This window comes from Peromyscus leucopus, chromosome 1 (genome assembly GCF_004664715.2).
Source record: "Peromyscus leucopus breed LL Stock chromosome 1, UCI_PerLeu_2.1, whole genome shotgun sequence".
NCBI classification, from domain to species: Eukaryota; Metazoa; Chordata; class Mammalia; order Rodentia; family Cricetidae; genus Peromyscus; species Peromyscus leucopus.
The window spans coordinates 129,449,846-129,476,815 of record NC_051063.1 but is presented as its reverse complement, the minus strand read 5'-3'; the positions used below and the strand labels follow the sequence as shown (position 1 = coordinate 129,476,815).

At 40.0% G+C, this 26,970-nt stretch overlaps 1 protein-coding gene across 2 annotated transcripts in view; it reads right to left on the bottom strand.

Annotated features, from left to right (window-relative positions):
- Positions 1-26,970, bottom strand: part of Gabrb3 (gamma-aminobutyric acid type A receptor subunit beta3) — a 240,549-nt gene that overhangs the window by 33,748 nt on the left and 179,831 nt on the right. For both annotated transcript variants that reach the window (XM_028894676.2, XM_028894675.2), the window contains exons 4-6: positions 25,858-26,078; positions 5,195-5,277; positions 1,789-1,926 (exon numbers count right to left, since the gene is read on the bottom strand). In XM_028894676.2, the coding sequence (XP_028750509.1) occupies positions 1,789-1,926; positions 5,195-5,277; positions 25,858-26,078 (442 nt within the window). The remainder of the gene's footprint in view (positions 1-1,788; positions 1,927-5,194; positions 5,278-25,857; positions 26,079-26,970) is intronic.

Here is a 26,970-nt window from a genome sequence, read left to right as displayed (position 1 = left end):
TCAGTAAAATTTTAAAGGACAAGGTATTTAGGAGTGAAAGGTTTTAGAATTGATATCAAGCCCCATGCAGTACTTCATGAATGTAGAATTCAAATCAGTCTGGAAGGAAGATAGTACTGCATTGCAATGGCCTTGCAAGTCAATACATAGCTTGAAGACTGTAAAGTGTATACTTAGTCTGACTTCCTTTTCTGAACAAATCAAAACAGGTGTTTCAAAGAACAATGCCAGTCCAGAGCCAGGCTAAGGGCTGCTTAGTCCACACCTTTCCCTGGGCTTCTGAGACAGAACTGTATGAGATTCTTATATAAGCATGGTCTGGTCACAAAGGAAACTTTGTAGACAAAGGCAGCCACCAGGAGAATCTCTCTGCTGTGGGAATACTTTCAATGTACCAGTGTACTCTGTGCAGACCTTTTGCACATAAGTCTTGGGGTACAATTTTATACATAATAAATGAGTAACTTTCTTCAATGCATCATAGCACTTTTCTTGATTGTGCACACAGTTCCTTAATGCTAAGCCAGAAATCCTGATCTTTCTCACTCTCCACCCAAAGCACTTCCATGTATCTCCCAAGATGTGCAGACCTCAGCTAAGCAACATTGCATACAGAGGGACCTGTATTGTATTAAGAATTCAAGTTTCTTTCTCTGCTAACACATTGACTCATAGAAACCAGGCTGGAGAAGGGAGACACAGGTCAAAACCTTGAACCATTGTGCAGGTACTGAATTACTAATGCTCCCATCTCAGGCAGGAAGCAAGCTTGGAAAGAGCTGGGTATGCTGTGAATAGGATCAGTCCCTCCTGGGGACACATATTCTTGTTGTCAAGGGAAGAATAAGCTGTGAGTGGAGATGGAAGTAGATTGAGGCATTGTACAGCAACCACCTAACCCAGCCAGGATAGCTGTGGCGGAAGGAAGAGGGCAGAGGGCCTCCTAGAACAAAGAGGCATGAAGGTGAGATGAAGCAGACCCAGTAAACAGAGGGGACAGCAGTCACCCACAGGCACCAGGCAGACAGCAAAGGGCCAGTTTCTTTAAGGTCATCACAACCTGAGCCTGCTGCATAGCCGTTGGCTTTGGTTCAAATGTATGGACAGTTCTGCTTTTCCTTAGCGTTTTCAGCACTGTTTGTAGACATGACTATTCTTTATAGTTTGCAAAATACTATCATTTATCATCTCAATTATCATGCATAGCACACACCAAGAACAAGAAATGACTGAGATACCACCAAAGCCATAAAATACACGTGACAGTAACTTAATCAAACCCCAGCAAGCACAGACTGAAGAGCAGAAGACATCTCTGGCTATGGATAGCTGGAGAAAAATGGCAGTGAATCTTTTCAGGCCATGGTAACCTGAACCAGACAGTGCTTGGAGAAGACCATGTGTAAAGGGCAGGGTTGGCGGTATGGACCTCTGTTGTCCCAGATGAGAAGGTGACCAGCTCCTGGGAGAACATCTCCTATCACCCTTGTCCTTTTCCTAATCTTCAAGGCCATCAGCAGTCTCTTTTCTGACTTTACTTAGGACATCAAACATGAACCAGCTATTTACTCATCCACTGTCATATCTTCCAGAGCATACCCTGGGGAGTGTCTCATTCTCAGGTGGTCCTTCACATGTACCAATACTTTTTCTATACATGCTAAAGGAATTCATGTGATGGCCAATTGCTGACAATACATGCAAGTCAGCCGGCATACACTTCACTAAGAGACCACACCGTCGGTGCACCAGCATCCTAGAGGGACAGAGAATAGACACAGGAGTCACCTGTGGCGAAGACAACATTCCTGGAGACCAGACGGTGCTCCACAATGGAGAACTGTGGGAGCTCAATCCTTTCCACACCAGTGACAGCCTTGTCCCCGCCGCGCCAGTAAAATTCAATGTCATCCGTGGTGTAGCCATCTACCAGGAGAGAGAAGCAGGGACATGGTGGGTAGGAGACACTGTTAGATTAAATAACCACGAGTAGCCCAAGAAATTATCTTTGTTAAAAAGAAATAATGGCTCTATTGCATTTAAAAAATAGCTAATGTACACATCTGTGAGAAATGAGAAATTAGCTTTCAGGTCTTCGTGTGCCACCTCCACAGTCTGATTTGTACCAGGATGGTCCTGAAAGGCAAAGAACTGGGGTCATGGGCGATTCTAGCTTGGAAACAGAGTTCTGAGTGCAAAGCATGAGATTACAGACAACTGGAGAAAACCCAGCTGAGGATTTGAACACATCTTCACAGTGAGGAATAAGATGGTGGGGGAACGTAGGTATGGAGCATTCAGGGATGGCTGTAGAGACTAAAGGGCAACTTTCCAATCGGCGTCCAGTGACAAGAGCTCTTTAAGGTGCCTACCCACTTCAGAAATGCTCTTGCTGGGAGACTCCTGGCTGAGTTACCCTGGCGCAGGTACCCTCATCACAAAGAGACTGATGACAATAAGGGTTGTATCACGCACCTTGCTCCTGGGACAGTTCTCACATCCCCTGAAATGCAGCCAGTGCTCCTTGAGAATGAGTGAGTCAACGGGAAACAAAGTATAGTCTTATTTAACCCTCCAGGAGTCTCTCAGATCACATCAGATTGTATGTTTCTTATTTCCGTTTCTCTCACTTTGTATTTGTTATTTTTGTCTCTTTTATTTCTCCCTCTCTTTCTTCATCTCCTTCCTCCCCTTTCCTTCTACTATTTTCCCCTCCATCCTCCTCTTTCTCTCTTTTCAACCTTCCTTCTCTTCCCTCCCTCCTCCCTCCCTCCCTCTCTCCCTCCCTTATTTCCTATCTTCCCTTCCTTCCTGTTTCCCCCTTGAGTCAGGTCTCATGAACCATGATTAGACGTACTACACCATCTGCTAAGAACTGGAATCACAGACCACCAAAATTCAAATCTGATGAAAAATATCACTGCCATGTAATAGAATTTTGGATTTGAACATACATAAAGCAAATCTATCTGATACTTTCATAGCCCAATACCTCAGCACTGACTGCCCCTTCAGTGGTGATCACAATCCTAGAGCACTCTGCTATCCCTCTGTGTAGACCACGGTGTGGGAGCTGCTGTGTAGTACCTTCCTTCTGGCTTTCAGACCTGACAATGCCTTCTCTAGTAAAATACTCAGCCAATTACACCACTCCTATACCTAAAGCTCTCAGTTGTTTTCTATGCAATGGGCAAAACAAGTCTAAACTTCTCAAAAGGACCCCAGGAACTTACAAGACCCATCTCAGTATGATGCTCTTCCCTCTCCCATTACCAGTCCATATACTGGCCTTTTACTGCTCAGAGCAGCTCCTGTGCCCAGGGCAGCTGTGCTTTTTGCAGAAGGTTTTTATAGGTGTTCAAATAGTTCATTCTTCTCCATGTCACATTGTGACTTACTGAACACTTTCTGCAGAAGCTGTCCATAAGATCCCACATCCTGAGTAAACCCAAAACCTCCCCCAATCCTTTGTTCTTCAAAACACCGACTGCTCTGTTTGTCTGTTTCCCATCTCTCTGGATCATGTGACCAGGGAGGAAAGCATTTTGCCTGTGTGTTCTACATGTACCTGTGCTTACAACAGTGCCTGCACAGGGCTGGGGTGCAGCTTTACAGGAGAGTGCTTGTCTCACATGTGTAAGACCCTGGGTTTAAGCCCAGAACCAGAAAACAAAATCAAAGCTAAACGACAGTGCTGGCATCCAGTCGAAGCCTGCAAAGTATGTGGGGATTAATTAACGGATCAATGATTTTGTACTCAGCTGGAAAACAAAGTCCCCATTTTTCCATTCCACTCCCAAGACAGAGAGGCTGGCAGAAAGGGATGCCCTTCTTGTCACCATGTGCTTTCACAGGACAAGCTCTCCCTTACCCAGAGGATCTCTTTTGCTCATCACCCACTGAGGTCAGGGCATACACCCAGAGGTCACAGTATGTGTCCAGGAAATTGGGGCTGAAGTTGCTTCCTAAATAAACTCATCTTCACTTCCTTAAAATTTGTATAATCTCAGCAGAGACTATTGCATCTAGCCACATAGAAGCTATTTGATTTCCTAAGATAATCCTAGAAACTATGGGGATCACCATCTTTCCTCAGAGCCTTTTAAGCTCTTCTGGCCAATGTCCCCAGAGGCTTCAATCCTGCATCATTGGATGGGATATTATATTCCTAATCCCTGAAATCACAGCTATCAGGAAGCATGGACCCTGGCACAGTATAGAAGTGAAGGGGACAGTATGGCCAGCTGTAGCCGCCCACTGTGAACTCCCTCAATGTGGCGATGTATCATATACCCTCCTCCACCACAAATACTTCCAATGATACCAAAAAGGCCACTTCACTCAAGCGTTGAAACCTCAGTAGAACACCAGTTGAGACTAATAATAAACCAGTCTGTGAGAGACTCAGAACAAATACTTGTTGAGACTGGTAATAAAACTGTGTGACAGGTCAGGATCAATAGGTGGTACCATTCTGGTGGCAGGAGGCACATCTTGTTAGATGTTAGCAACACAGCTTCAACTCTCCCATAGAGGCACACAGCACTGAATTATCAATAAGGCATCTGAACACTCCTCAAATTGAAGAAAATTGCCAAGATGCAGAAATGGCCAGCTTGTAAGGCTGTGATTCTGATGGGAAATGAGTTTTACTCTGACTGCCCAGGGTCCCAGCAGTCCAGCCACTCAAGCATGATGAAGCAGATTGCAGGAAAATTGCATCTCAGTGTTTGCTCTCTTCTCACTGAATGGATTGAGATGGGGAACATTTGTTTTCTCCTATATACAGCACAGAAAACAGACTCTTTAATCAGATTAGAATGAAGTACTCTTTTATACTGAGTTACACACACACACACACACACACACACACACACACACACTCCTGTCTTTCAATCTTTCTGCTTCTCTTTTGTTTTGTGTCTCCTTCTTTCTCTCTTTGTGTTGATAGTAAAATTGGTAAGAGTTAATTCTTTAATACTCTGTTTTGTTTTGTGTGTTGGGAATGATACACAGGGCCTTGTGTATAGCAGGCAAGAATTCTACCATTGAGGCACTCCCCCCAAGCCTAATTTTAATATAGATAAAAGTATCAGAGCATTATGGATAATTTAGTATAGATGCTAACTTATAACAACAACAAAAGATTTAAAAAGTGAAGGGCAAAAAAAGGAAGGCGTATTCTGATACGCACAGCTTTCAATTTCCAGGGTGCAGTTTTGCTCATCCAATGGGTATCTTCTGAGGTCCATCATGCATGCTGCTGTGGTGGTGATCCTGAAACACAGAGTGAGGAATGACATTAGAGGTGTGTTGAAGAACAGAGGAGGGAAACTGTTTCAGACAGACATAAGTCACATCCACATAAGCCCCCTTCCCAAAGTCCACCTGACCAAAGTTTTCCTCAAGACACACTGAGAATTTTGAATGAGTAAGGAACTCACTGAATGCACTACTTGAATATGCTACAGGACAGCTTTATCAAGAAAGCAATGCTATGCTAAATTTCACTTCCTTTAACTGTTTTAAATTGACATTTAAAATATATTTGTGTTAATGGTGTGTGGAGCAATATTTAGAAGTATGCACACATGACAGAATGGAAGTGAAAGAGTGAACTCCATCTACAATCTGGAAACGAAATACATTTTTCTGAATCATAGAATTATTTAGCCCAAGTTCCATCCTATTCACTAGAACAGAGTCTACAATGGAGAGTATTAGCTTTTACTACTTGTTGTCTTATTCATCTCCCCCAAACAACCTGAAAGCACATGCACACATATGCACATGTGCATACATTGCTAGGGACATTGTGCTTAGCAGTCTCCCACTCATTAGGACACTTCATAGAGTGTGAATGACAATGGTGTTTCGAAACTGGATAGGAAAACCATATAAGTGAGGAAGTAAGTTTTTCTCTCCAACAACTCTTTCTGCCATCTAGGACTTATTCCGACCCTCCCATGTTGGTGTAATAATGATCTTTTTATGTAGGGAGAGCTCCTGCAGGGCTGCAGCTGGTTTGATTCCGGAGTGTTAGCACCTAGCTTTGATCTGCCTTTTGTGACTGCTACTTTTTGGGTCCAGTGCCTTCTGTCTAAAGTATGTAAATCCTATCTAAGAGTTTCCTAGGGGTTCAAAGAATACACAAACTTGGTTTCAGGAGGACCCAGCAAAACAAGATGTCCCTTAATTGAGAATTCACATTTTGTATTGTTTCTTTGGAGAGCTTGGAAAAGAGGTTTTGTTATATGGAAACTGATTTGCTAAAGATATAAACTGTATAACAATAAAAAAGCCCTTTGCTAAATGACAGTGAGTCAGTCCGCCAGAGGCTGATCCCCTGCAGCTGGAAAAGGCTAAAACTCATCCTTAGATTGTCTCTGTGTCTTCTTTCCACTGTCGCATGAACCCACACCTGATACAACATTTGTATCTATTAACTTAGAAATAATGCAAAATGTGTGTTCACAATTTTTCTTTCTTTGGAAGAAATACTGAGAAAACTCCATGAGTGTAGAGAATGAGACCCAAGAGCCTGCATGTTGCAACAGGAAAGCAGACAAGTGAGGGACCAAGGAAAGAAAAGTAGGGGCAAGGGATGACATCAGGACAAGAAGAGAGAGGGCAAGGCTGTGCAGCATGCCAGAGTCTCTAGCTCAACTCTCACAGGCTTGGCAAGTAACCAGAGTGACTGCTGGGAAACTTGCACCTTTGAGCCCTAGCAGAAATGAGAAGGGCAGGGAGTTTCAGAGTGCAGAGTTGAGAACTCAAGCCTTGTGAATGGAGGAGCTTGCCCAGTTTGAGACATCCTTGTGGCATCTGGCCCTATAATCCCCAATCTTCCCACCCATGTCCTGATAGGTAGATTTCTGTCTTTCTTTTCTTCTTCCCCTCTTTTCCTCCATCCCTCTCTTTTCTTATTTTATCTATCTGTGTATAGTGACATACACACATGACATTAAAGATACATAATATTAAAGTAATATATATTTATAATCTATTTCTTCTTTTCCTTTGTTTTTCTCTTCCTTTCTTCATTAACTTTCCTTCTTCTTTCTTCCTTGTTAATGTTCTTTTGATTGTTTTTGTACTAGGACATCAGCCAGCTATAGTTCCGTTTAGGTCTGTGCATGCACTTAAACATTTACCATTTCACCAACTGTTTATTAAGGTCTATTATTATTTTTATTTTTATTTTTATTATTATCCTTTCCATTTCCAGATGAGCAAACAGGGTTTGGAAGAGCAAGTTGCTCAGCATATCCCCATTTTCCTAGTGGGCAGAGAGATCTGGGATCCAGGCAGCCTGTACTATGCACTCTAGCAAATCTTTGATGCCTCCTTACCTTTGTATCAGTTTCTTAGATTACCCTCAAATCTTGAAGAAGACAGATGTGAGTATGAATTGTGATGTCCTTGGCTGACTAGTTGCTGATCTTGCCAGCCTTCTCAAATACAGCCAGAATAAATAAACTCTGGTCCTGTTGTCTCTCCTCACTGTCCCCTATGTCAATGCATTTATTACATTAAGCACCATTTACAAAAGGGCACACCCACTTGACTGGCTGGCTGGCACCTTGTCTACTTTGGTTTGAGTCTATTAAGTTAGAGCTTAGCCTGTCCTGCCCACAGCCATCTTTTGGTACCAAAACATCACCCCCTGCCCCACAGCAAGCAACCCACAAAAAAAATCACAGAATAAATGACTTTGGAGATTAAGGAAGCAATCTAGATTGGAATTATTGGCAGAGAAAAGTATCTTGGCCCTTCTTGCTTTCAAGGTGTTGGGTATGAGTCAGCAGGGGACACCAGCATTCTCAGGAAGAGCCCTGGACCCTTTTATAGTTGCCATGGGTTTGGTTTTCAAGGATGATTCACTGTTCAAGAGTCTCAGGTGAGCCTCTTTTTGTTGCAGAGTGAAACCCTACAGATTCCAGTCTACTGCCTGCCATGAGCTTGACAGCTTCACCTCAATGAAGACCACAGTGAAGCATGCCTTCTGTTCTGATTTCAACCTTGTTACAGTGACAGAACCAGGGACGGATCAGCACGAATGTTCTAGAACTCTGACAAGCTTCTCTATCTGTGGTCAAGGCAGCACTACATGCCCGTTGTTCATCTCCAGGTAACCACTACTCCCAGTCCCTTTCAGCTGCCCATGTCATCTCTCACTCATTTACATTCCAGACTGTCTGGAAGCCAGGTGCTTTGGGTAACAGAAGCAATTGTAATTTTTCGAGGTCTTGGGGCTCACGGGCTTAGGCTGAGCACCTACACATTCTTAAGCAAGTGCTTACAGAGAAATGTAGAGGCCACAGGGCATAAACCAGTGATTCAGTTATCCAACCTTTTGTATTTTATAGACTATGTAGGGAAATACATTTACAGGAATGTCTAAAGCCTTTTGCTATGGAGGTTCCTTGAGGATGTTGATGGAAAATCACCAGGGCAAACTGCCTGCCCTGCCCCCACCCCCTGGATAAGCCTCACTACAGAGGCATTATTTGTCTCTCTTAACTGTAGATCAACCCTGCAACTTGCTTTGTCTGGTGGGTAGTAGACGGGACAGCTTGCTAGTCACAAGAGGAACTGGTCTCTTGTCCCTTCCTCTAACATGAGAATGCTATGCCAGGTGAGTCTACTGGTCCGGGAGAATTGACATGAGGACAGGCTTGAGGTGCATTATCTTCTCAGAGACCACCTCAGTAGGCTAGCTCTGATCACTTATCTCAGCCTGTGGGGGAGCTAGCCAAGGCCAGTAGATATACTTGTTAACCCTCCAGAAAAATGAGCAATGCATACTCAACATGGGCATTAAGGTTTTCCAGTTGCTTGTTACACTGCAGTGACGTAGCAGTTGGTAACTTCTCCTTAGTGGATAATTTTTCCTAAAACAGAGGTGTCTGTTTCTGCATTAAAGCAACAGAGACAGTGCCTTTATGCACCCAGTCACTTCCGGCAGAGGAGACAGGCTAATTTCTCTCCTATCTATTTGTAAAGAATCTGAGGGCAGACCTACACAAAGGACCAAACCAGCATTGTGCTGAAAGACAAAATGAAGAGCATAGCATTCTCAACTCCCCGCCAGGAAAGTAGTTACACAGGAACCAAGACCAAGGAATTCTTAAGGAAAATATCCAAGGCTCAGCCCCCATAGCGAAAGGGCAGAAAAGATTGAAAGAATCTGAAAAGCAGTTTTCATCTCTCCTGCTATCTTGATCCGATTAGGATGCTTAGGGATGAGTCTCTCTAAAGGCACACTGCCCCCACTCTGCTGCGCTAACTATGGTGCTTAGGGGCTGCTTGCCTGTGTTTACTGTGTCCTCGGATGCACAGAAGTTCCTTGAACACTGCAGTTACCCAACTTCTCTGGTTCATTTCTCCCTCCTGCTTGTACTTTTAGTGTCATAACTGAAATTCGATGCCATGTCCAATGTTATGCAGCCATGCCTATTTTCTTCTAAGAGTTGTATAATTTTAACCCTTAAGGTTTGGATTCATTGAGTTGATTTCTATAGTATCAGAGTCACTCCTTCACATATGTTTTCCAGTATTTCCCAGCATCATTCATTAAGACAACTTCCTACTATCCCATGGATACTGTTAGGATCCTTGTCTAAATTCATTTCATGGAGTTGGAGAAATGGCTTGGCAGTTAAGAGCACTAGTTCTTGCAGTAGAGCTAGTGTTCAAATCCCAGCACCCACATGGTGGCTCACAGCTGTCTGTAACTCCAATTCCGGAGTATCCAACATCCTCTCTTGGCCTCCTTAGACACTGCACAAAAATGGGGTATAGAGAAACATGCAGGAAAAATGCGCTGCCATAACATAATAAAAAATTAGTTTGAAACAGTTCAATATATTTCAAGATTTACTTCTGGTTATCCATTCTATTTCACTGGACAGTATGTCTACCCTTACGACAAGTGGTTTGTTCTGACTAACATAGTTTTGTAGTAAATTTTAAAATTACCAACTGTGAGGCCTCCATCCTTCTTTTGAAAGGTAATTTCAGACATTTGTAATCACGTGAGATTCCATAGGGGATTAGAATAGGAGTTTCCATTTCTACAAATATAATGCTATTGCATTTTGATAGGGCTTATGGTGAATGTGGAGATAGCTGGGGTAGTACTGCCACCTTAAAAATACATATTTCTATCCAAGACACAACATGTTCTTTGCAGTTACATCTTCTTCAAATTCTTTCACAACATTTCATAGATTTTAGTGTCCATGTATTTCATTCTATGACTAAAATGTCATTGTATAGTGACAACATGTCTATAACCCCAGCAATCAGGAACCTGAGGCAGGAAGATTGAAAGTTTGTCATTATTCTGGGCCACCTAGAGAGAACATGTTAAAAAAGCAGACATGAAGATTGGGCTGGATCACACCTGTAGGATATGAAGGAGAGGCAGAGGTAGGGGGATAACACAAGAGTTGAGAGCAGCCTGGGAAGTAGCTTTGGAGCAGAGAGATGGCTCACCAGTTAAGAGTGCATACTACTTTTACAGAGGATCAGAGTTCAGTTCTCAACACCCACATCCGACAGTCCACAACCATTTATAACTCCAGTTCCAAGGGATCCAAAAGTCTCTGAGCTTTGCAAGTAACTGAATTCATGTGCCAGTACCCACCCTCATCACACACACAATTTATACTCAGTTAAACATATTTTTTAAACCTCATTAACAAAGAAAAACTAAATTCTTATCTTGTTAAGCAATCTGCTTTCTTACCTCCCTTTTAAGACCATTCCTGGTGACACAGAAATACTGCTGGCTTCTACCTGTGCATTTCGTCTTCCACAATTTTTCTAAATTCATTTTTAGCTACAATAGACTGGAGTATTTATAAAATCCCTTGGCTTTTACACATGGTCATGCTGTCTGTGAAAAGTAAGTTTATGTCATTATTTCCTGCTTTAATAGCAGTAACAACTGAGTATCTTATTCTTGATTAGGGAGAAGTTTTTAGTCTTTCACTGTTATGATCTTATGCATTTCATACACAAATAAATCACCTAATCAAGTTTACTCCTTGTGCACTGCAAGTCTTTCCATAAAAATATGTTACATTTTGTCTTATTTGGCCTACTTGAATTGAAATGATCATGTGTTATTTTCTTCATTTTATTTGTGCAGTCCATTACACTGATTTTTCATGTGAAATTATTTTGCAATATTTTGCCACTTGATTAAGGTTTATACTGGTGGTTTTGGTTTGTTGATACTTTGTTGGTTTTTGCATAAGTATTCATAAGGGATGCTATCTGCAGCCTCCTCCTGTAGCTCTTGGCACTGGCTTTGATACAATTGACTGCTGGCCTCACAGGACAAAGGAGAAGTGAGCAAGAGCCCTCCTTCTCATCAGAATTTTGAAAATACTTTAGTTAACTAGTATTAATTTTAGTTTTTCAGTGTTCGGTAGAAGGGACCACTGAAGCCGTTCAGTGTGGAACTTTAACTTTGAGAAGTTCATATTTTCTGTTTTATGCACAATTCCATTTTGGTAGGTTTTGTGTTTCTAAAATATGTGTTTGTCTCATCCAATTTGTATAATTTTATATCACATAAACTTTATTGTGTCCCTCTTGTTTGTTTGTAAATAATTGTTAGGGAAGTCCCATGTTTAAAAAAATCTGATTTCAGTTATTTGAATCTTTTGTCTTTTTTCCTTGTCAACCTAGATAAAAGTTTGTCAGTATGTTGGTTGGTCTTTACAAAATACTCAGTTTGTGTTCCACTCCATTATAAAAAGGGAGATTGATAATTTTATTTATCTTGCAAAGCACTGAAAACACATTCACCATTAGTGGAAACATGTGATTTTCTTCATGAACAGTTTTTTTCCCCTATGTGTATTTAAGCTTACATTTGGCTTTGTATCTGGCTCACAAAAGTTTCCCTAAATCCTGCAGTAAGAAATCTCAAATCTCTAGGCCCATGGGAACAAAAAGAAAATCTGCAGTAGCCCAGGACATGACAAAGAAAACACAAAACCAAACTTTATATGGAATGCTGGGGCCATGAGGAGTGTGCCCTCAGGAAAGGCTTCAACCATTCTTATGTCCCATCACTGTGCTTCACTCTATCATGTTAGACTTTCAGCTGTAGGTTTTGGCGGCCACCTCCCCCTATTTCAGTTTCTTTTGGTCACAGATAGGAGAAGATTCACCTTTTCAGTGAATGGTCTACCTGGACAAATTACTCTCAGAACTCGGCACAGAAAATGGATATAATTGCTACCTCTCCTTTCCATTTTGTGGCACTTTGCCTCCTCTGTTTTGCTGCTCTGAGGTTTAATATATCCACGGTTGTTGTATCTTCTTGGTGGCTCTTTTATCAATGTCTAGTGTTTCACCTTTTGCTAGAGTTTTTGACTTAGAGTTGGTTTTCTTTTAGATCAACGCCATTGCCTCACATCTTCCTTGGCTACCATTTGTATGAAATATACATTTTCATGCTTTCATTTTCAACTTAGATCTTGACTCTGATCTGTATTAAGATGTCTGTGCTTTCAGATTACCTTTTGTAGACAGGGTATAATTAGATCCTGATTTATTTCTAGACTCTCTGCTCTGTCACTCTCTAGCTTTTGATTGGTTCAATCCATTTACACTTAAAGTAATTACTAATAAGAAAGGATGGACTTCTACAGCAATGCCACTTGCTTTCTTTATGATTAGAAGTTTTTTCTTCCCCCATTTCTTTCACCTACTTTATTTGTTGTTTAGTAGATTTGTTAGCACGATATGATTTCCTGCTCATTTCATTTGCAGCTAGTTCATAGATACATTCTTTTTGGTTACCATGCATATTGAATTTAACATTCCAAATTTATAACAATATACTTTGTTCTAATACATAATCTTCAATGATCTCAGCACCCCTTTTACCACGGGCATTAGAAACAGTCTCTGAACACTGTATACCAGTAACATTGGTTATAACTAATTGTATGTATTTTTTTGGTGGTGGAGGGTGTCAATGAGACAGTCCTTTAGCTATATAGCCAAAGCTGGCCTAGACCTTGCTACAACATAGTCAAGGCTTGTGATTTTCCTACCTCAGCCTGCGAAATGCTAGTGAATTCATCATTTACGTCCTGTAGAGACTAAAATTTCAAAAATGTAATTACAAATCTTTTAGTAACATTGGTGTTCATTCCTTATCACTGGACATCATCACAGCTTCATATGTCTTAGCATTAATGTCCAGTATCTGTTCCTTTAAACCTGAACACTTGAATACTCACTTCAACACTTCGTTTAAAGCAGGCCTATTAAACAGAAGCAAACTATCTCAGGATTTGTTATCTGGGAGAATTGCCATTCCTTCTCACTTTCAAGGGCCATTTTCACATACAGCATTGTATGTAGACAGCTTCTCTTTCCTAGTCTATATAATCATTATCCAACTTGTTTTTGACACCCAATGTTTCTGGTGATAAATGGGCATGTAATCTTTTTAAGAATTCTGTATCAGAGATGCTCTTGATGCTGTCAAGATTGTCTCTGTACTTAGCATTTGTAATTTTGGTTATAATGTGCCTCGTCATAGATCTCTCTGGTTCTATCCCTACCGGAGTTCACTGAGATTCTTGGATTTTTACATTTATAACATCCATCAAATTGGTCATTATTTCTTCAAAAGTCTCCACTCTCTCTCATCTCCTAGGATTCCTATAAATTTTGATTTAGTATTGTTTTTGCACAAGTTTGCTGGACTCTGTTAACTTGGCTTCTTTCTTCCTATTTCCTGTCCCTTGGATTCAACCCTTTTAGTAGCCACAGTTTCAAGTCTATGTATTCTTTCTTTGTGTTCAAATCTACGGTTGAACCCTGTTAGTGTATTAATCACTTTAATTATTTCTGTTTGGTCTCTTTTTATAATTTCTATTTCTTGGTTGATTTTGTGCATTTCACTCACATATAGTCATCAGTTCCCTTAGTTCTTTGTTCATCTTTCTCTTCTCTCTCACCTGGGGTGCTAAGATGGATATTTTAAAGTTTTATCTAGCAGATGTAATGTCTAAGAAGCTGCCAATTCATTTTGTTCCTTTGAGGTAAACAATTTTTTCTCCTTCTTTGTAGGCCTTTTGCTGGAAGTTAGGAATTTGATTACAGTAGTGTGGTGAATGAAAATCAGATCACTTCTCTCAGTCTTTGCAGACTGGCTGTGCAATGGAGCATGCCGCAGCCATGCACTTAGGCTTGTTTTGTGCCAAGGCACCAGACTTAAGCAAAACTGAAGGTTTCTCAGGACTTTTAGGACCATATGCCTTTCCTTGAAATGGTTATGAATTTTAAATTCCCTTGTCTATAGGATTTTTTTTTTCTATTTTTCTCATTTTTCCACCTTTTAGTCCATGCTTTTCATGGTTTCTTTCACGTCCTCAGGAAGGGCATCTGAGCATCACTGACATTTTGTAGCGTTTACAAACAGGGACATTCTCTTTCATTGGCTACACTCTGAATTAAACAGAACAGAGCATTCCTTGGTGTATGTATTCTATGTGCAGTTTGGAATATAACTTTTAAAACAAAAGTCTCATCTCCTCCTTCTGATGTTAGGGAAGGACTAAGAAATGGATGTGATGCTCTTAACTCTGCTAAAGAGGTATTTGAGAACTAGAGAGCAAATATTGCCCAAACCTTCCTGCTGAACACAGTTTTTCTTGATTGTGTATTCGGGCCTTTGCTATGTACTGTTTCAGGGACTGCACAAAATTGCCTCAGAGAGGTTCTCTGCTTGCATGTTTCTATGGGGAACAGAATCCTGAAGGCTTTTAGTCTCCATTCTCCCACTCCCAATCCCTAAGAGAATAATCTGTAGAGATAGGAGGGTGTTCATGAAAATAGAGCAGAGATGATCAAAGCTTAGACTATAAAGGTAAAAATAAAGCAGCCATTTACTCTGCAGCCTAGGCTGTCACATAATTTATGGCAACTGCACTGCTCCTGCCTTCTGAGTCCTAGAATCATAGGAGTGGAATTATAGCTTCATGGCCTAACTTAAAATAAATATTTTGACACCTCAAAAAATAACCAACATTATAATAAAGCAATATGGTCTTTGTGGTAATAATTGATTAGAAAATCCAAACTAGAACATTTTCCTGAAAAACATGAATTTTCAAGGCAGACAAGAAACATGAAGAGAACATAAAAATACTAGGGTATTTCAAGGTAGTATGTATTTTTTAAATAGAGGATATTCTAAGCAACTCTACAGTAGACATTTGAAAAACCAGATAAAACAGGCAAAAAGTTCCACCTACAATAAGCCCAGTATGAAATAAGTAGTGTGACTGTTCCTAGACCTTGAAGGAAAATGTTTCATCATTTTAATGTGTTGGAACAAATTTCTTTCACAAGAAAACCTGATAAGCATTTAAGGATGAAATTAAATCTAATTTCCTTACACATATTCTAAAACAAAAACAAAAACTATCCCCACATTTCAAGTTATACTGTAGAGTTACAGTAATTAAAACAGTATGGTCTGACCTCAAACAGACTCACTGAACAGTAGAATAGAACTAAGGACTACAATATAAGCCCACATTCTTAAAGCTACATGATTTTTGATAAAGAGACCACAAATACACATGAGAGGAAAAAAACCCAGCATCCTCAACAGTATGGTACTTGTCAAACCAAACAACTACCATTAAAAAAAAATAAAAAAAAAAAAAAAAAAAACAAACTAACCCTGAGTCTGACAGAGGACAAAGTAGGAAATTCAGCTGGACTCCTTGGCACAGGAAGTAATTTCTCAACAGGACCCTGACAGTGCAGGCATCAAGACCACCAATTAGAAAACGGGATCCCATCAAGCTAAAAAAGTGTCTGTAGAGAAAGCACACCATTGTTCAAGCAGATTAGCAGCTTACAGAATGGAGAAAATTTTTTTACTAGCTATACATCCCAGGGTTAGTACCTACATTTTACAAAGAACTCAAGAATCTAAACATAAAAAACCCAATACAAATAAACAACAACAGCAACAAAAACGGCCTAACTAAAATAGGGCATGGAACTAAACACAGAGTTCTTAAAAGATGAAATATAAATGGCTGAGAAATATTTTGGAAAAATGTTCAACATCCTTACTCATCAGGAACATCCAAATTAAAACTTCTGTGAGATTTCATCTTATCCCAATTAGAATGTGTAAGATAAAACTACAAATGACAAAAGATGCTGCCATGTGGAAAAGGAAAACATTTGCTCACTGATGGTGAGAATGCAACTTGGTGTGGCCAAAAAGAAAATAATAGATTTCTCAAAAAGAGAGAAAAAGATCTACCATGTGATTGAGCTGTAACACTCTTGGGTATATACTCAAAGGATTCTATCACCTACTGCAGAAATACCTGCCCATCCATGTTCATTGCTATTCTCATAATACCCAAGAAATGAAAACAACCTTGAAGTCCATCAGTTGCTGAATGGATAATGAAAATGGAGTGTATCATCACTGTTGAATGCTATCTGGTTGCTAAGAAAAACAAAATTATGAAATTCTCAGGTAAATAGATAGAGCTGGAAATCACCAGTCTGCATTAGAAAAGTTAGGGCCAGAAAGACTAATATCCCATGTTTTCTCTTACCTGTGGATGTTAGTTTTGATTTGTCAGATATGTGTATTTCTTTAGAAATAGCTATAAATGCCCAGGAAATTGGTAGGGGGCCATAGGGAGTGCTTTCAAATAAGACAGTATAATGAAGTAATGTGGATGATAAAACAGGAAGGCTTAATTTAGGCATGGGGTGGGAGGCAGAGTAAAGGAAAGAATATGGGGAGGGATAAATAACACTAAAGACCTTTTGAGAAAATATTGAAGTCTACAATTGTAGAAGCTTCCTAATATGCATGCATGTGCGCATGCATACACATATAGAGACACTCAGGCACATACACACACACACACACACACACACACACACACACACACTCATAAGAGTTAAATTGGTGTTACATTATAACAGGCAACAATGTACTTACTAGAAACCACAGACTAATAAATAAAAAGCTCAGTGCCAAGCATGGGCCCCCTCTTTTGGAGTTGGTAGTAGTCCCATAGACCCTAACTGTGGGAGCCTGTTTTCAGCTTCCTCGCGACTTTACCCAGCAGGTCTGCAAAGAGAGGATGATTGCACCCTGGGCCTGAGTGCAGGTGTCTGAAATGGTGTGCACTTGGCTGTGCTGGGGGGGGGGGTTGGTCTTTTGCTCCACCACTTGGCATCTCTATAATCCCTGGGGCAGAGACAGTCAGGGCTCATTGGAATAGGTTCCAGGTCATCTCAAGGCTATCCTTTATTTTCTATCTGTTTATCTTCACAATCTAAATCCTTCTATCTAATATTTCCTGCTGCTTGCACTCAAGAAAACTGTGGGGAACTGTGGGGTTGTTGTAAGTAAGCACTTCACACCCAGAATTATAGGCTATCCAATGCTATTGTTTACCTTCCACACTTGTTCTCATTTTTGAATACTCCACATACAAGGAGTCATAGAACATGGAGAAATCAAGCTGGTACTCACCTGGAAGCTTCATCTCCATTGGCTAACTTTCATAGTGCTGAAAGGTGCTTTGTATACTACCAGAGCACAAAAGTTAACATGAATCTTTCCTATTTGTAAATAGTGCAAGCTACAACATTGACCTCCCTGGCAAAATACGCCTACTGGTATAGTGACAGTAAGAATATCATGGGATAAGACAGCTTTTTTTTTTTTTTTTTATTGAATTTAAGGCCAGCTCCACATGAAGAAACTCATGTCTGGTACCATTATCAGGCTAAGAACCTGGAACTAAACAGGCCATACACTCCCGAGTTTTATTCTGCTAAATGGACATAATATTAATCTGACTCCTAGTGACTTTCCATTATTCCTATAGATTAAGGCAACTCTCAACCCTCATTAGAGAAGCTCCTTTTTTTTCAGTAGATGGAGATTAACGCAGAGATCCCACAACTGATCAAGGTTCAGAAAATAAAAAAATGGCAGGATTCTCAGCCCTGTATGGGACATCCGTATCATAACCCTCCTCCAAAGGCTCAGGAATCACCATGGAACAGGAAGGAGAAAGGTTGTAAAAGCCAGAGAATGTGGATAACTGCAGCCAAACACTGCTTTCTGGACACCAGATCAAATTTCATCATTGAGAGGAGAGGTGGCAATGAAGTCTCACCCCCATATCAGAGGAGCTGTTGGCAATGCTTAGCTGTTGGGAGGTGGACAATTGGTTTTCATTAAGAGTATAGTCCCTGGTGGGTTGACCATGCTCCTGTGTAAGGCCATACAACTAAGAATACAGGGGCAGCACCAACTGGACTTGGCTGTTTTTCAAAAGACAGAGTTGGCTGGGTATAGGGAAGGGGGATGGACTTGAAAGAAGTTTCAGGAATAAGTAAACATGATCAAAATGCATTGTTACAAAATTCTTAAAGAACTAATAAAAAGAGGAAAAATTCTGCCCAAAATATTCCTACATGTAGGATATTTGCATGCAGATATTTAAAGGAATATTGACCTTCCTGTGAATAACTAGCCCTATAACATATACTTGATTACAAAGCATGCAAAATGAAAAGTCTTCTTGATTAATAATATCAAAACACAAAGGAAATCAGAAAACATCAACCTGTGCACTGGCATATTTAATAGACTGTATCTGACAACATAGCCCATACAAATGTGCAGACTCCACACTACAACTCTCTAATGTATAATTCTTTAAGAAATTTCAATAAATTGGTTCGTATTTTCTGGAAATTTCTACACATCATGAGTTTTAACAGAAGTAAGATTATTGAAAGCCAGAAAATGGAGGGGAAGTTACTTTTTAGGAGAGTTTACATTCATTTTAAAGGAGACATTTCTCAAAATGGGTAAACACATGGTCAACAGACATAAGAAGAATTCTCAGACTCACTGATAATAAGAGTAAAACACCATTACACACATATAAGGATGTCTATCATGAAAATCAGGAAGAAGTACTGGCCAGGACAGGAGGAAGAGTACCCTGCACTCTGTTAGTGGGAGTGTAAATTGGCAAAGCCATTATAGAAAGTGGTATACAAGGTTTTCAAAAAACAAACAAACAAAAAAAACCCAAAACAACAATGACAAAAACTGAAAATGCGCTCGCAATTCTGCATTTACCCAAGAGATTATAAGCCAATTTTTCAAAGAGATATCTACACTCCCATGCTGAATGCAACACTGTTTACAATTGTGAAATTATGAAATCAAACTACCGAAAAACACATTATCAGAGAAGAAAGTGTAGTATAAACAATGCAACATTCTCTAGTTAACAACAACAATGAAAGTTCTGTCCATTGTGACAACATGGACAGAAATGGAAAACATTAGGCTACATCAAATAAGCCAGGCACAGAAAAACAGACTGTTGTGATGTGTATGTAGTACCAAACCCAGTCAAACACAGAAGTAGTAGCAGAATGAAGTTGAGAAAGTCTGGGAGAAGAAGGAAGAAGATGATAACATTAAAATGATAAAAAAAAAAAACTCAGAAAGGAAGATTATTTTCAAGGTCTACTGCACAGCATGGAGAGTTAGAGTGCATTGTATATTTCAAAATCGCTAACTATAAATTCCTAAAAGGAAGTTTCAAGTTTACTCACCACAAAAGAGATTAAATATTTAAGGAGGAATGTGATACCTACTTTGATTCAATTATTCCACACTGCATGCATAAATCATAACATCAATTTTTACCCCTTAAGTAGATGTAATTATAAATTCTTAATGTATAATAAAAATAAACATTTAAAAACAAATAAATGTAGAAAATTAGTATATAACAGTCAGAGAAAATAGTCATATAAACACAGAATGAAGAAACAATATCTACTTAGGACATTCAAAAGTTACTTTGCAATGGTCATCATTTTAATAGTTGTTAAATATAAATATAAACTGGTACATGTTACACTTGTCATATTTCAATGTATAACACGATTCTGGAAAGTACTTAACAGACTCTACACACACACACACACACACACACACACACACACACACACACACACACACCTCCTACCTGGGAATTAAATGAACACATATTAGTTACCCTAAATGGAAAATATCATCATCCTTGATGGTGGGCTCAGACAGCACCCACGTCATAGAAGAATGAGCTGGTGCTGTATATTGTCAGCTCACCATTCTTCTGGAAATCAAAGTCAGTACAGTGGAGTGGGAAAAAGAAATGAGAAAAAACTATTTTAAAAGAAGAAAAACTCACTACAATAAATAATGTACGTATAAAATTAAAATGTTTAATTGGAAATAAGAGATTAGTGTAGCTGGATGATTTTCTATGTGGTGGTGGTTTGAATGAGAACTGTCTTTCATAAGCTCATGTATTTGAATACTTGGTGCCAGTTGGTGGCATTGTTTGGAGGAGGTAATGGAACCTGTTGGAGATGTGGCCCTTTTGGAAGAACTGTGTCATTGGGGGCAGGCTTTGAATGTTTATAGCCTTACCCCCACTTCTAGTTTCCTCTCTATACTTTGTATTTATGACTAATGATGTAATCTCTTGGCTTCTGCTCTTGGCTGCCTGCTCCCATGCCTCCCCTGCCATTATGGACTCTCCCTCTGGAACTATAACCAAAATAAACTCATAATGTTTTATCACAACAATTAAAAAGTAACTAATAAAGAAATAGGTACTAGAGTCTCTCTGTTATAAAGAATCTGACCATTTGGATTTTGGGGGGAATGTGAAAGGCTTTGAGACCTTGAACTAGAAATCCTATTTTTGCCATGAACAGAGCTTAATAGCTCATTCTATTTGGAGGCTGGAAGACAGTAGTGATGAGAGCAATGTGAAAGGTAGAGGCTTCATATTTAAATATTAATGACTGGGCTAGAGATCAGTCATAGGATATTTTGATAAATGGTATGGATGTATTCTGCCCTTGTCCTAAGACCTTGCCCAAGGCTACACTAAAAGCTATTGGACTCTTTGGTAGAGTCAGCATAATGTTGATTCTGTGAATTGGCTATTACTAATGACTATTATGCAGATCTACAACTAAAGAGAAATTGGGACACAAAGAAATTCAAAATGTACAGTTTAGAGAGAAAAAGAGCACTAGGTAGCTTAATGTTATAACCAATGCACATGCCAAAAGAGAGGCTGTAATGTTAATTAGTTAGGGGCTATTATGGGGTGACCCAGGCTTTACAAGAGCAATGGGAATGGTATACTTAAGGCAAAACACCTCCCAGGTAAGCTTCTAACTTGTGAGAGAGAAAAGCCTGAAGAGTTTCCTGTTCCTAGAAAAAAAAACTACACACAAAAGCCACTGCTAATGTGATCCAATATGGGGACAATCCATCCTAAGGTGGCCAACAAACTTGGCAATGCCATCTACATAACAATGGTTTTGGAAGCATGAAAGATGCAAGAGTGAGGAGATCATAAATTCTCCCTCCAAGTTTCAGAGAGCTGTTGAGGATAGGCATGATGTAGCAGAGGAATCCTGAAAACAAGGCCATAAAAGGCTATTGTATAAAGCTGAAATGATGAAGGCTGGGTACAGTGGAGACCCCAATATGTTGGAGGCCCCAATACCTCTTAAAGCTCAGACCTTTGATTTAATAATGCCTTCAAACTTTTAGCCATAGGAATGGTTACATTAATAATGTTCAGCAGTAGTTTTTAACAGAAAGTAGGGATCTTACAATGTACTGTCCAAAATATTTTCACATTTCCCATCAAAAGATGCTACCTTTTTTGATGACCATCATCCAACCTCAGGTGATTTATAAGGCAAATGACATTATATTTGTAACTTCCTTATCAACCCCTAGCACAGAGCAACACAATGTTTAATGGGGCAAAGGAAGACATTTAATGGCAAAAGAATATCCAGAGATTGAAAAGAAGGTAGAGAAGACAGAGATAGAAGATAACTCCACCTTCTGACAGATAGCAGGGCAAAGTAGAGAAGTCATGCAGGTAGGGGCAGATGAAGGCCCTGAGTCCAAATGCCCTCTGCATCCAAGACCTTTCTCATACCTTGAAAGGCATGACTTCCCAAAGGTAACTTTAAAAGGTGTATTCATGTCAGGACAGCATTGTGCCTTATTCAGAGATGCCCCAGTTTCATAGCAAGCTGGCCTCTGCCAGAGGCTCAATGTGCCCAACTCTGGTCAACTGTGCCCAAGTCAGTGACCACTAATGAGTTCATGCAAAACTTGAGCTCAAGGCACTGGAACAGTTGGGAGAAACAGTTCCCAGTGCCACTAACCTTTCTTTACCAGTAAAACAGTACATTTCTCAAGAAGTTGTGAACCAGTCCATCAGCAGAGTGAAGGATCAATACTTTCCCAGAAAAAGGCTGATCTGAGGCACTAATGTGTGCTCCCTCTGGTCTATAGCCAAAGATCTTCATCTTTTCCAGAAAATGCAGAAGTCCCCTTGATCCTGGTGCATCATGGCTATATGTGATGAAAAAGAAACTCAGAGACTCAAAGTAGTGGTTGACCACCAGTGTGGACAATAGCTGGGGTGAAGAAAGAGCTCAGTGTCCAACAGTGGGAAAATTCAATTGCAAGTCTCAGGTATAATCACTCCAACTTACACCCACAGCCAGGAGGAAAGTGCCCTCTTCTGGGTGAGACTTCCACAGCAGCACCTCATGAGGACAGGGACAACAAGTCAGAACTATGGGGAGTTTGGGTGGTATATATCTCCTCCATTCCCATACACAGTACAGACACCACTGACGAAGAGGTCAATTTCAGCTTTCTGGTATTTCCACGAAAAAACAAAAGATATTCAGGAGAAAACTGACTTTGGATTTTGAATTTTGAATTTTGCTCTCTTCCCAGGAGCCCCTGTTACACTGCTGGGTGTCAGCAGAATCCACGGCTCCTAGTCAATCTAAAGCTCCAGACAGAGACAGCCAACACATATCGTACACTGCAACATTGAATATTGACATGCTGTAGGCTGGGAAGGTTCTATGTATTATGATACAATATGTTTAACTTCTGATGAGTTAATAAAGAGCCAGGCAGCAGTAGCACATGCCTTTAATCCCAGCACTCGGGAGGCAGAGGCAGGTGATATCTGTGAGTTCTAGGCCAGCCTAGTCTACAGAGCAAGATCCAGGACAGGTACCAAAACTACACAAAGAAACCTTGTCTGGAAAAACAAAACAAAACAAAAAGATGCCACAATACTATAAGCTGAGGAGCATCTGATCTTATTTACTGAAAGATACTGTATACAATCCATGCTTGAGATACTAGCTTAGCTCTGGCTTGCTGTGTTCCTACCATGATTCAGCAAGTATAACAATAAAAGAAAGAAGGGCTGAGGATAAAGGTGGAGAGTGACACTGATAAGAGCATCTGTGCCTTATTTTATAGAGAAACATTGCATGTATTTCTAGAGGAGAGGCTGGACTATACTTCATAGAGCAGCACAAGATGAATATGTGTGTATGTGAACTTTAAACAATAATCAGCGTCTTTAATTATTAATGTGCTTTTTGTTCAAAAGCTCAAGTTAAACTCTATGAAGACATACTGTTTTGAATATCGGGATAGAAATGTGTAGGCTAGCCAACTAAGAAGCCAGACGCCTGCAGTGCAGACACTGTATACACAGTATATGCTGGTCTGTCTACACTTACGGTGATTTGTGTAGGTCCACAGAAATCTGAAGAATTGTTAAAGAAATAGGAGGATCTCAATAAAGACTGAGAGGCACTAGACAACTGCACCTGGAAAAAATAGGCTGCACAGGAAGCTGCTTCCTGATTGCAGGTAACCGATGGAAAGTTAACCAAAAAGATTATTTTTAGACAAAGGCTATTATGAAAGGTCCCCTGACTTATTATTGCAGTAGTACTTAATCTGTAGGCCAAGTGTGAGCTAAAGATACAATTTTAAAAAAATACTTTTGTTTAGTTGGTTTTCTTTCTATTTTACCTTACTCTTACCTCTTATTTGGCACAAAATTTAATACCTTGAAATGAAATTTGTAAACTTATTACAGCATTTGCATGTGTTACATAACTATATTCCCCAAAGTTAAGGTCTTTGATTTTAACAAAGGCAAATAGATATAGTTCACTTCTGTCAAGAAAATAAAGAATGCAGGGCCAGCAAGACAACTCATGGGGAAAGGCACTAGGCAGCAAACCTGAAACCTGAGTTCAATCCTGGTAACTCACATGGTGGAAGGAGAGAAACAATTCTTTCAGGCAGTCTTCTACCCTTTTTGCATGAATACACACCAAAATAAATACATGAAGAATGAAGAAAAAGAGACCACAAGAAAAATATTTTTTAAATGAAAAGAAAAAAAAATTAAAAGGAAGAGAACCCAAAGAGCATGCTTTGCCTTAAAAAAAATCAAAATATTAATTTTAGTTGGTACTTGCTCCCAGCTACCCTCCATCATATATATCCTCATGCACACACAGCCCCAAACTCAGGTACCTAACTCACATACACATATATGGACAAAGGCATGGCATAAACACATGCTGCCTGCCTCTCCTTTGGTGAGAGAAGTAGGCAGGAAGGTAAATGGCTTTTCCATTTTAAATCCCAAAGATGTTGTGGTAGGTGTTCTCCCAGGGTGACCAGCCTACTATCACAACCTCTTACACTGATGCCAAGTGTGGGACAAAAATATAAAATGCAAATCCCAGCCATAGAAACATCAGGCTAGACTTTGAGAAAGATCACCACAGTTTTATTGACATGTGCTGTCATTCCCTTATATATAGAAAGGTCTGATTTGGCAGAAATGTCAACTTTTGCTACAATACTGTGGTTGGTTAAAAAAGATATTCAACATCTTCTAGTTAAGGCAAAATTAAATAATTTCCTCTACTCAATCTAGAAACTCTGCTAGTCACAGGATATAGATTTCAACACGTTTGGTTTGGGTTTTACTTTCAGCTATTGGGGTCTTCTGAAAAAGGTCTGGGCTCACAACAATCTGAGATAGGTCTTCCTCCAAAAGACCCACAGGTGCTCCATTCAAAACTGTGGGCCACTTCTAGAAGGCCTCAAGGCTGCTTTTAGTCCATGGCATCAAGGAAGTTAGACAGGCACATACACACTCTACACCAAACAACAGCACAGAGCCAAAATCAGAATGAAATCCATTCAGAGACAGAGGACTTAAGACTATTGTTCAGCAAATTGATCATATACAATTATAAGACAGCAGAATTGAGCATCATAGGAAGATTAGGTCATTTCCTATCAAGCAGGGAAGTCCTGGGCCTCCTCTGTGCAGCTTAGGAGGCAGCCTGGTTTTCAGGTGAGTGACTACATCTTAAGCCCTGGAGAGATCTCTGTCTCATGTGTAAGGCTCTCACTCCATCTCTCCATAAATATCTGTGGCACTGCCTCCATAGAGTACCACTGAGACTATACCTTAAATCTGCACAGTAGACATCTTTTAAGTAGTTCAGCTAGCTTTGAAAAAACCCATTAAAGCCTCTCAAGTGTCAGGGTAATATTAATTACAGGTCTTTGTGCTTATGATATGGGAGTCTGTGTTCTTAGATATGGTAACCCAATTATATACAAACTATACAAGAAGGCTACTTTTCAACTGTCGGTGACTATTTATAGTAACAGTAATGCCCCAAATCTTAGAGTGATGAGATTTTCTTTTCTGCAAAGCTCAGAACGTTTCATGGATATTTGCCAATTAATTTAAGGACATGGTCTCACTTACTATAATCATCTCAAGTGAGAAACTCAATGCCAATGCACCACAAAACTTCAAAACTGGCCCTGCAGAGCAGACAGACCTTAGCCCATACAGCACTGTCCCATCAGGGTGGAGGCGGATCATGCGGTTTTTCACTGTCACTCCGTGCACAAACGACTTTTTGTCATTTAAGAAATATGTGTCGGGCACCCAGAGCTGGTCAGCCACTCGATTGTCAAGCGTGAGGTTGAGAGGGATCCCAGAATAGGCGAGCCTTTTATCTCTCCAATATTGTTGAAAATACATAGTTAAGGTATAATCCTGGGAGGAAGAGAAAGAAAAGAAAGAAAATTAGTTTGTGCTCAACACAGGTGTAACTCCTACATGCAATGACAAATCCAGGCTGAATCCCACGTCCTGTAATGGGCAAAAGCTGTGGACACTTCCTTGGGAATGCAAGCACTGAGTTTAATAAACAAAATGTAAGAAGAGATACATAGAAAATGAGTGACATACATAGAAAATTTTGCTTTTACTTTGTCAAAAGCAGCAGACAGGTTGTGTTTTGAGACAACCATACAGAAATAAGAGATAAGAAACCATTATTGTAAAATCAGATGGCTGGCAGGGAATTTGATTGGCTCCCTAGGTACATGTTTCCCCACCAAACAGACAGCGTTTTAACCAAACAGCATGGATGAACTCTATCTATAAAACCGACCCAGCAGTTGAAGCTACTTTCTTCTGCTCTTGCAAAGGCTATAAATATATAGGCCTTCCAGAAACATCCACCAGAGATAAAGTGGCCTGTAGGAGGGCTCTGTGCCCCAACTTTCACATATTCTTTTACTCTCAGCTCACCCTTACTATATACTACCTTAACTGGGCCATAACCTCACCTGGAGATAACATGACATGGGGAACATGGGAGCCTGTGTCACAGCAGGACATGGAAGGAGACCACCGCACTGCCTCAGGCCACCAACAAAATCAGTAAATGCCCACTCAGGGAACTATAAAGTAATTTTTGCTGTTTGTTGTTCTTATTGGCAAAACAGTTCATTCGGTTGGCAGAGGCGAAGGCATCCCAAATACCCAACAGAAAAATAAGAAATAGATGAATTGCATAAATGTTCATAGGTGTATGCATCAGAAAGTATGGTGAGAGTCACGCGACCCTGTTGTTGAAGGACTGAGCTGAAAACTTGAAGGC